Source organism: Pristiophorus japonicus, chromosome 1, assembly GCF_044704955.1.
Source record: "Pristiophorus japonicus isolate sPriJap1 chromosome 1, sPriJap1.hap1, whole genome shotgun sequence".
Lineage (NCBI taxonomy): Eukaryota > Metazoa > Chordata > Chondrichthyes > Pristiophoridae > Pristiophorus > Pristiophorus japonicus.
Window position 1 is genome coordinate 542,861,523 of NC_091977.1, and position 11,623 is coordinate 542,873,145.

General features: G+C 50.2%; 1 protein-coding gene across 1 annotated transcript in view; it reads right to left on the reverse strand.

The window, feature by feature from the left end:
• Positions 1–8,262, reverse strand: part of rmc1 (regulator of MON1-CCZ1) — a 60,344-nt gene extending 52,082 nt beyond the window's left edge. The window contains exon 1 of the mRNA XM_070896893.1: positions 8,076–8,262. Coding sequence (XP_070752994.1) covers positions 8,076–8,189 — 114 coding nt within the window. The 5' untranslated portion in view covers positions 8,190–8,262. The remainder of the gene's footprint in view (positions 1–8,075) is intronic.
• Positions 8,263–11,623: the final 3,361 nt, after the last annotated feature.

Genomic DNA, 11,623 nt, shown 5'->3' on the forward strand with positions numbered 1-11,623 from the left:
GAGATGGAGAGGTTTAGGGAGGGTATTCCAAAGCTTTAGGGCCTCATCATCATAGGCAGTCCCTCAAAATCAAGGAAGACTTGCTTCCACTCTAAAAGTGAGTTCTCAGGTGACTGAACAGTCCAATACGGGAATTACAGTCTCTGTCACAGGTGGGACAGACAGTGGTTGAGGGAAAGGGTGGGTGGGGAGTCTGGTTTGCCGCACGCTCCTTCCGATGCCTGCGCTTGGTTTCTGCATGCTCTCGGCGACGAGACTCGAGGTGCTCAGCGCCCTCCCGGATGCTCTTCCTCCACTTAGGGCGGTCTTTGGCCAGGGACTCCCAGGTGTCGGTGGGGATGTTGCATTTTATCAGGGAGGCTTTGAGGGTGCCCTTGTAACGTTTCCTCTGCCCATCTGGGGCTCGTTTGACGTGAAGGAGTTCCAAGTAGAGCGCTTGCTTTGGGGGTCTTGTGTCCGGCATGCGGACAATGTGGCCCGCCCAACGGAGCTGGTCGATTGTGGTCAGTGCTTCGATGCTGGGGATGTTGGCCTGATCGAGAACACTGACGTTGGTGCGTCTGTCCTCCAGGGAATTTGCAGGATCTTGTGGAGGCATCGTTGATGGCATTTCTGCAGCGATTTGCGGTGGCTACTGTACATGGTCCACATCTCAGCCATACAGGAGGGCGGGTATCACTACAGCCCTGTAGACCATGAGCTTGGTGCCAGATTTGATCAGCCAGCTGAAGCATGGCCACCAATGGAGGAGCAATTATAATCAGGGATGCTCAAGAGGCCAGAATGGGAGCAGCGCAGACATCTCAGGGAGGATTGTGGGGGTGGAGGAGGTTACAGAGTTTGGGGGGGGGGGGGGGGGGGGCGCGGGGAGCACGAGGAGGCCACGGAGGGATTGGAAAGCAAGGATGAGAATTTTGAAATCGAGGCCTTGCCGGACCGAGGGCCAATATAGGTCAACGAGCACAGGGGGTGATGGGTGAACGGGACTTGGTGCAAGTTAGGACATGGGGCAGCGAGCACAGGGGGTGATGGATGAATGGGACTCTGCGAGTTAGGACACGTGGCAGCGAGCACAGGGGGTGATGGGTGAATGGGACTCTGTGCGAGTTAGGACACGTGGCAGCGAGCACAGGGGGTGATGGATGAATGGGACTCTGTGCGAGTTAGGACACGTGGCAGCGAGCACAGGGGGTGATGGGTGAGCGGGACTGGGTGTGAGTTAGGACACGTGGCAGCGAGCACAGGGGGTGATGGGTGAGCGGGACTGGGTGTGAGTTAGGACACGGGGCAGCGAGCACAGGGGGTGATGGGTGAATGGGACTGGGTGTGAGTTAGGACACGGGGCAGTGAGCACAGGGGGTGATGGGTGAGTGGGACTCGGTGCGAGTTAGGACACGTGGCAGCGAGCACAGGGGGTGATGGATGAATGGGACTCTGTGCGAGTTAGGACACGTGGCAGCGTGCACAGGGGGTGATGGGTGAATGGGACTCTGTGCGAGTTAGGACACGTGGCAGCGAGCACAGGGGGGTGATGGGTGAATGGGACTCTGTGCGAGTTAGGACACGTGGCAGCGAGCACAGGGGGGTGATGGGTGAATGGGACTCTGTGCGAGTTAGGACACGTGGCAGCGAGCACAGGGGGTGATGGGTGAATGGGACTCTGTGCGAGTTAGGACACGTGGCAGCGAGCACAGGGGGTGATGGGTGAATGGGACTCTGTGCGAGTTAGGACACGTGGCAGCGAGCACAGGGGGGTGATGGGTGAGTGGGACTCTGTGCGAGTTAGGACACGTGGCAGCGAGCACAGGGGGGTGATGGGTGAATGGGACTCTGTGCGAGTTAGGACACGGGGCAGCGAGCACAGGGGGTGATGGGTGAATGGGACTCTGTGCGAGTTAGGACATGGGAAGCAGAGTTTTGAATGAGCTGAAGTTTAGGGAGGGTGGTAGATGGGAGTGTTGGAATACTAAAGTCTGGTTTCTTTTCATATTCACTACTTCTCTGCATTCACTTGTCTCTCCCTTTTCCCCATCTCTACTCCTTTAACTTGTGCAAGGATATACTTGCTTTTCTTACTCTTCTGTTTTTCATTCTGTCTCTCTATACCTCGGCAGCAGCAGCGGTGGCACTCAGGCGAATGGCCAGGTTAGAGGCAGCAGCAGATAGTTTTGGTTTCCATATTTACGAAAGGATATACTTGCTTTGGAGGCAGTTCAGAGAAGGTTCACTCGGTCGATTCCGGAGATGAGGGGGTTGACTTATGAGGAAAGGTTGAGGAGGTTGGGCCTCTAATCATTGGAATTCAGGAGAATGAGAGGTGATCTTATCGAAACGTATAAGATTATGAGGGGGCTTGACAAGGTGGATGCAGAGAGGATGTTTCCATTGATGGGGGAGACTAGAACTCGGGGGCATGGTCTTAGAATAAGGGGCCGCCCATTTAAAATTGAGATGAGGAGGAATTTCTTCTCTGAGGGTTGTAAATCTGTGGAATTCACTGCCTCAGAACTGTGGAAGCCAGGCATTGAATAAATTAAAGCAGAGATAGGCAGTTTGTTAACCGATATGGGGTTATGGGGAGCGGGCAGGGAAGTGGATCTGAGTCTATGATCGGATCAGCGATGATCTTACTGAATGGCGGAGCAGGCTCGAGGGGCCGTATGGCCGACTCCTGCTCCTATTTCTTATGTTCTTATGGCAGCAGGCAGAAACAGCAGCGTTGGGACTCTTGGATGAGCAGGTTGGAAGTGGGCAACGTGTCGAACGTGCAGGGAGAGACACCCCTCGGGACTCCATTATCAGCTGTCAAAGAGTCTCTGGGTTGTTGGCTTCTTGGAGGAGGCCAATGTGCTAGCCTCCTCATACTCCGATCTTTGAGACACAAGGGCAGCATGGGAACATCATTTCCTCCACGTTTCACTTCCAAGTCACACAGCGTCCCAATTTGGCTGCTCACTCCATCGTCGCTGGGTCAAAACCCTGGAACTCCCTCCCTACCAGCACTGTGGGAGCACCTTCACCACACAGACTGCAGCGGTTCAAGGCGGCGGCTCATCACCACCTTCTCAAGGGCAATGAATGTCGGCCTCGCCAGTGACAACCACATCCCAAGAGTGATTAGAAAATAAACACTGAACCAGTTCAGCAGCTTCTACTGCCAAGAGGAAATAAAAAGGTGGAGCACTGCACGCAGAGCAAGATCAGGAAGGAGGCATCCTGATTCCAGAACTGCGAGGGTATACATAATCAGGAAAGGATGAACAGGATGGGTCTCTTTTCTCTTGAAAAAAGGCGGCTGAGGGGTGACCTAATAGAGGTCTTTAAAATGATGAAAGGTTTTGATAGAGTGGATACAGAGAGAGTGTTTCCACTTGTGGGGAAGAGCATAACTAGAGGCCATCAATATAAGATAGTCACCAAGAAATCCAATGGGGAATTCAGGAGAAACTCCTTTACCCAGAGAGTGGCGAGAATGTGGAACTCGCTGCCACAGGGAGTGGTTGAAGCGAATAGTATCGATGGATTTAAGGGGAGGCTAGACAAGCATATGGGGGAGAAGGGAATAGAGGGAAACGATAGACCAGTTAGCCTAACATCTGTGGTTGGGGAAAATGCTGGAGTCCATTATTAAAGAAGCAGTAGCAGGACATTTGGAAAAGCATGATTCAATCAAGCAGAGCCGGCATGGTTTTATGAAAGGGAAATCATGTTTGGTAAATTTGCTGGAGTTCTTTGAGGATGTAATGAGCAGGGTGGATAAGGGGGAATCAGTGGATGTGGTGTATTTGGATTTCCAGAAGGCATTTGATAAGATGCCACATAAAAGGTTACTGCACAAGATAAAAGTTCACAGAGTTGGGGGTAATATATTAACATGGATAGAGGATTGGCTAACTAACAGAAAGTCGGGATAAATGGGCCATTCTACGGTTGGCAAACTGTAACTAGTAGGGTGCCGCAGGGATCGGTGCTGGGGCATCAACTATTTACAATCTATATTAATGACTTGGATGAAGGGACCGAGTGTAATGTCGCCAAATTTGCTGATGATACAAAGATGGGTGGGAAAGCAAATTGTGAGGAGAACACAAAAAATCTACAAAGGAATATAGACAGGCTAAGTGAGTGGGCAGATGGAGTATAACGTGGGAAAATGTGAGGTTATCCACTTTGGCAGAAAAAATAGGAAAGCAAATTATAATTTTTAAATGGAGAAAAATTGCAAAGTGCGGCAGTACAAAGAGACCTGGGGGTCCTTGTGCATGAAACACAAAAAATTATTATGCAGGTACAGCAAGTAATCAGGAAGGCAAATGGAATGTTGGCCTTTACTGCAAGGGGGATGGAGTATAAAAGCAGAGAAGTCCTGCTGCAACTGTACAGGGTATTGGTGAGGCCACACCTGGAGTACTGCATACAGTTTTGGTCTCCGTATTTAAGGAAGGATAAACTTGCATTGGAGGCAGTTCAGGGAAGGTTCACTAGGTTGATTCCGGAGATGAGAGGGTTGACTTATGAAGATAGGTTGAGCCTAAGAGGTGATCATATCAAAACATAAGATAATGAGGGGCTTGACAAGGTGGATGCAGAGAGGATAGAAACTAAAAGTGGGGGACATAGTTTCAGAATAAGGGGCCGCCCATTTAAAACTGAGATGAGGAGGAATTTCTTCTCTCAGAGGGTTGTGGATCTGTGGAATTCACTGCCTCAGAGAGCTGTGGAAGCTGGGACATTGAGTAGATTTAAGACAGAGATAGACATTTCTTAACTGATAAGGTAATAAGGGGTTGTGGGGAGCGGGCAGGGAAGTGGGGCTGAGTCCATGATCGGATCAGCCATGGTGGAGCAGGCTCGAGGGGCTGGATGGCCTACTCCTGCTCCTATTTCTTATGTTCTAAATCTCCCTCAACAAAAAAAAGAGGAAGGCTTTCTGCACAGGCAAAATACTGCAGATGCTGGAAATTGAAATAAAAAGAGAAAGTGCTGGAAATAGTCAGAAACATCTGTGGAGAGAGAAACAGAGTTAACGTTTCAGGGGGATGACCCTTTGGAATTCTCTCCAGCCAGGGGAAACAGATGCTGCCTGACCCAGAGTGTTTGCAGCATTTTCTGTTTTCATATAGGAAGACTTTCTATGTGCATTAGAAAACTCTCTCTCCTCCTTTAAGACACTCCTTAAAACCGACCTCTTTGGCCAAGCTTTTGGTCACCTGCCCAAATATCTCCTTATGTGGCTCGATGTCACATTTTGATTGATAATGGCTCCTGTGAAGACCTTGGGATGTTTTACAATGTTAAAGCTGTTATATAAAGGCACACTGTTGTTGATTGGCAAAATTAGAACGGTGTTTATAAATACATTGTATATGATTTTACTGTATCTAGACCAAAACCAATCTAAGTCCCGCTCACCCATCACCCCGAGCTCACTGACCTACATTGGCTCCCGGTTAAGCAACGCCTCAATTTCAAAATTCTCATCCTTGTTTTCAAATCCCTCCATGGGTCTTGTCCCTCCCTATCTCTGTAATCTCCTCCAGCCCCACAACCCCCTCCCCACCCAGAGATGTCTGCGTGCCTCAATTTCTGCCCTCGAGAATCCCTGATTATAATCCCTCAACCATCGGTGGCCATGCCTACAGCTGCCTGGGCCCCAAGCTCTGGAACTCCCTCCCTAAACCTCTCCACCTTTCTTTCCTCCTTCAAGACGCTCCTTAAAACCTACCTCATTGAGCAAGCTTTTGCTCACCTGCGCTAATTTCACATTTTTTATCTCATAATAAGCCGGTGGGACGTTTCACTATGTTAAAGGCACTTTATAAATACAAGCTGTTGTTGTAACCTCACAACAGCACTATTATTGGCCCAGGAAAAGATTCAGAGGACGGCGACCCGATTAATGAGTAGTTTACAAACTCTTCATTATCATAATAGGCTGAGCGCTGCCTTCTTGAAAAGTGTAGAGTCCATGCTGCATGTCTCCTAACACTCCCAAACCTACCTAATTGAAATCATTCATCAACATAGAAAGTATAGACCCTTCATCACTTTAAATACTTCAACCAAATCTACATGTTCGAGATTAAAAAGCTGCAGAAGCATAGTATATGTTGTCAGCTGTGGCTCAGTGGGCATCAATCTCACCAGAGTCAGAAGGTCGTGGGTTCAAGTCCCACTAGAGAGACTTGAGCAAAAAATTGAGGCCGCACTGTCGGAGGGGCGGCACTGAGGGAGCGCCTCAATGTCGGAGGGGCGGCACTGAGGGAGCGCCGCACTGTCGGAGGGGCGGCACTGAGGGAGCTCCGGCACTGTCGGAGGGGCGGTACTGAGGGAGTGCCGCACTGTCGGAGGGGCGGTACTGAGGGAGCGTCGCACTGTCGGAGGGGCGGCACTGAGGGAGCTCCGGCACTGTCGGAGGGGCAGTACTGAGGGGGTGCTGCACTGTCGGAGGGGCGGTACTGAGGGAGTGCTGCACTGTCGGAGAGGCTGTTTTTCAGAAGGGATGTTAAACCGAGACCCCGTCTGCTCTCTCAAGTGAATGTAAAAGATCCCACAGCCGGTGTCCTATATTTATCCCTCAAGCAACGTCACTAGAAATAGATTATCTGGTCATTGTTTGTGTGATCTTGCTATGCACAAAATTTGCTGCCGCGTTTCCTACCTTACAGCAGTGGAGTACCACAGTTCCCCATAAATATATTTTGGGTCGTGTGGCCCCTTTAACAGGTTGTGTGGCTCATTCAAAAGTCTGCGTATGTTCAGTTTTTGCAATTTAAAATCTGGCTCGCCAGCCATGCAGCTTAAAGGGAATATTGGTGAGTACACTTCAACAAGTGTTAAATTGGATGTAAAGCACATTAGGACGTCCTGAGAATGTGAAGCACGTTTAAATGCAAGCCTTTCTCATGCTTTACATTTACCTGTGCAAACAATCACTTTATGTGCAAGTGCAGAGAGTTACCGTGGACAGGTATTGGGGTAGCTGGCAGTGAGCATGTCCATTACATGATGTAGAAATACCTGCACCTTTTAACAAGGAAGCTCTGTGTAGGGGAGGGACTCCGACAACAACTCTAAAGATTTTGCTGCTGCTTGGACTGGAATCAGCTAACGTAACTCCCCAAGATAAATGATCAGATAATCTGTTTTTGTGATGTTGATTGAGAGATTAAATATTGGCCAGGAGACCGGGAAGTACACCCCTGCTCTTCTCCAAAATAGTGACCCTGGGATCTTTTGATGACCTGAGAGAGCAGACGGTGCCTCAGGTTAACATCTCATCTGAAAGACAGCACCTCCGACAGTGCAGCACTCCCTCAGTACCGCCCCTCCGACAGTGCGGCTCTCCCTCAGTACTGCCCCTCCGACAGTGCAGCACTCCCTCAGTACCGCCCCTCCGACAGTGCGGCTCTCCCTCAGTACTGTCCCTCCGACAGTGCAGCACTCCCTCAGTACTGCCCCTCCGACAGTGCAGCACTCCCTCAGTACTGCCCCTCCGACAGTGTGGCACTCCCTCAGTACTGCCCCTCCGACAGTGCAGCACTCCCTCGCCCCTCTGACAGTGCGGCGCTCCCTCAGTACTGCCCCTCCGACAGTGCGGGGCTTCCTCAGTACCGCCCCTCCGACAGTGCAGCACTCCCTCAGTACCGCCCCTCCGACAGTGCAGCACTCCCTCAGTACTGCCCCTCCGACAGTGTGGCACTCCCTCAGTACTGCCCCTCCGACAGTGTGGCACTCCCTCAGTACTGCCCCTCCGACAGTGTGGCACTCCCTCAGTACTGCCCCTCCGACAGTGTGGCACTCCCTCAGTACTGCCCCTCCGACAGTGTGGCACTCCCTCAGTACTGCCCCTCCGACAGTGCGGCGCTCCCTCAGTACTGCCCCTCCGACAGTGTGGCACTCCCTCAGTACTGCCCCTCCGACAGTGCAGCACTCCCTCGCCCCTCCGACAGTGCGGCCCTCCCCCGGTACTGCCCCTCCGACAGTGCGGCCCTCCCCCGGTACTGCCCCTTGCGGTGGGAGGCGGGGTTGCTGGACTCGGGCCTTTCTCCCTCACGCCGGCTCCGCGCGCTCACCTGTTTGTTGGCCTCGTCAAAAAAGACATTGTTGACGGCGGAGACTTTCTCAAACTGCACGGGGCTGTCGCACAGCTCCAGGTAATGTCCCCCCGCCCCCGCCGCCGCCGCCATCACTCGGTCAGCCAGCGGGCGGCAGCGCTCCCGCTCTGTTTACAGCCGGCGGACTGCCGGGCCGCGGCACTGCGCAGGCGTGGACTCGAGGAGCACCCCGCGCAGGCGCGGGATGCTGGCGCCCTCCCTGCCACACCGCGCACGCGCAGCCACTTGACTCTCTTGGCTTGATGGCACTTGACAATTGGAGAGACCCAAGATTTAGGTTAATTCTTGTCTTTCTCTCTCTATCCACAGATTCTACCTGACCTGCGGAGGAGATCCAGCATTTTCTCCAAAATTTAAGTTGTCAGTTGTAATTTTTTTAATCTGTAAATGGGTTTTTTTTTCTGCTTGTAAAAGTAACATTTAGAACTTCCAGGGATATGGGGAGTGGGTCTGATTTGATAAAACCATAGAATGGTTACAGCACAGAAGGAGGCCATTCAGCCCGTCGAGCCCATGCCGGCTCTCTGCAAGAGCACTTCAGCTAGTCCCTTTCCCCGTAGCCCTGCAATTTTTTTTCCTTCAGAAACTTGTCCAATTCCCAATTGAAAGCCACGATTGAATCTGTCTCCCCACCCTTCAGGCGGTGCATTCCAGATCCTAACCACTCGCTGCGTAAAAAAGCTTCCACTTGTGTCACCTTTGGTTCTTCTGCGAAAATCTGTGTCCTCGGTTCTCGGTTCTCGACCCTTCTGCCAATGGGAACAGTTTCTCTCTGCAGAGGAGTTCTCCCCCGGTGTCCTGGGACCAATATTTATTCCTCGATCAACATAACAAAACCAGATTATCTGGTCATTACCACATTGCTGTTTGTGGGAGCTTGCTGTGCGCAAATTGGCTGCCGCATTTCCCACATTACAACAGTGACTACACTCCAAAAGTACTTCATTGGCTGTAAAGCGCTTTGAAACGTCTGATGGTTGTGAAAGGCGCTATATAAATCCAGACTGATTCCTGGGATGGCAGGACTGTCGTATGAGGAGAGATTGGGTCGACTAGGCCTGTATTCACTAGAGTTTAGAAGAATGAGAGGGGATCTCATTGAAAGGTATAAAATTCTGACGGGCTTGGACAGACTGGATGCGGGGAGGATGTTTCCCCGGGGCTGGAAAGTTCAGAACAAGGAGTTACAGTCTCAGGATACGGGGCAGGAAATTTAGGACCGAGATGAGGAGAAATGTTTTCACTCAGAGGGTGGTGAACCTGTGGAATTCTCTACCACAGAAGGCTGTGGAGGCCAAGTCACTGAATATATTTAAGAAGGAGATAGAAAGATTTCTAGGGGTATCAGCAGTAGGTCATGAATGGAGAGCCAATCAGAGAAGCGGGTGCCTTTCAGCTAGTACGAATAGACGCAGCCGTAAGTATTGGCCGGAATACTGGGCATAATTCCCCTGCTCTTCTTCCAAATAGTGCCACGGGATCTTTTGCATCCACCTGAGAGAGGAGACGGGGCCTCAGTTTAACGTCTCATCCAAAGGATGGCACCTCCAACAGTCCAGCGCTCCCTCGGCACTGCACTGGGAGTGTCAGCCTAGCTTTTTTTGTGCTCAAGTCCTTGGAGTGGGACTTAAACCCACAACCTTCTGACTCAGGCGAGACTGCTGCCCACTGAGCCACGGCTGACACCTGAAGCAACAAAATAAGAACATATGAAATAGGAGCAGGAGTAGGCCATACGGCCTCTCGAGCCTGCTCCGCCATTTAATACGATCATGGCTGATCTGATCATGGACTCAGGCCCACTACCCCGTCCGCTCAACATAACCCTTTACTTCCTTATCGGTTAAGAAACTGTCTATTTCTGTCTTAAATTTATTCAATGTCCCAACTTCCACAGCTCTCTGAAGCAGTGAATTCCACAGATTTACAACCCTTAGAGAAGAAATTTCTCCTCATCTCAGTTTTAAATGGGCGGCCCCTTATTCTAAGATTATGCCCCCTAGTTCTAGTCTCCCCCATCAGTGGAAACATCCTCTCTGCATCCACCTTGTCAAGCCCCCTCATAGTCTTATACATTTTGATAAGATCACCTCTCATTCTTCTGAATTCCAATGAGTAGAGGCCCAACCTACTGAACCTTTCCTCATAAGTCAACCTCCTCATCCCCAGAATCAACCGAGTGAACCTTCTCTGAACTGCCTCCAATGCAAGTATATCCCTCCTTAAATAAGGAGACCAAAACTGCACGCAGTACTCCAGGTGTGGCCTCGCCAATAATCTGTATAACTGTAACAAAACTTGCCTGCTTTTATACTCCATCCCCTTTGCAATAAAGGCCAAGATACCATTGGCCTTCCTGATCACTTGCTGTACCTGCATGCTAACCTTGTTATGCACCAGAACCCCCAGGTCCCGCTGTACTGCAGCACTTTGCAATGTTTCGCTATTTAAGTAATAACTTTCTCTTTGATTTTTTTCTGTCAAAGTGCATAACCTCACACTTTCCAACATTATTCTCCATCTGCCAAATATTTGCCCACTCACTTAGCCTGTCTATGTCATTTTGCAGATTTTTTGTGTCCTCCTCGCACATTGCTTTTCCTCCCATCTTTGTATCGTCAGCAAACTTGGCTACGTTACACTCAATCCCTTCTTCCAAGTCGTTAATATAGATTGTAAATAGTTGGGGTCCCAGCACTGATCCCTGCGGCACCCCACTAGTTACTGGTTGCCAACCGTAAAATGACCCATTTATCCCAACTCTCTGTTTTCTGTTCGTTAGCCAATCCTCTATCCATGCTAATGTATTGGCCCTGAAATTCCGATGTCTCGGGGTCTGTACAGGGTGTGTATGGACCCGGTCAAGCAGATCTCCCACATATCAGGAGCGAGGACACTTGTAGGGCAAGATTTCCGATATTTACGAATATCTTGCCCTGCAAGTGTCCTTTAAAATCTTGCACCTGAAAAAGCAGGCATAGAGCCTACTGTTACAGGCGCAAGTGTTTAAAAATACACAAACATTTTAAAATAAGGTTATAAAAACACATTTTATTTTTAAAAACCCTCCCCACTACGGTAAGTTTATTTTAAGGCTTAATTAAAAAAACTTTTTAAAAAGTCGGGAAAATGTTTTTTTTATAAGAATTTTAATTTAAATGAATGTTAAATATGTAGTTTATTTTCTATTTTTTATTGTGTTTGGGGGGGGGTGCTCCGGACTTACGGAACTCCTATTACTATGAATGAGAATCTATACAACACCTGATTGGCTGCTGTCTCCAGCTCCCGGCCTGCGCACGTCCCCACATCCCCACGTGCACGCGCTGCGACGCACAGTCACGGGAGGCCTCGGGCTCGGAGGTTCGAACGGGCGCAGCAGCAACAGGTAAGTGCCCATCTTTGTTCTCTTTTTCACTCGTTTGCCCGCGGGAAGCGCTCGAACGGAATTTCAGGCCCTCCCCAACCCCGTGAACTTTTATCTTGTGCAGTAACCTTTTATGTGG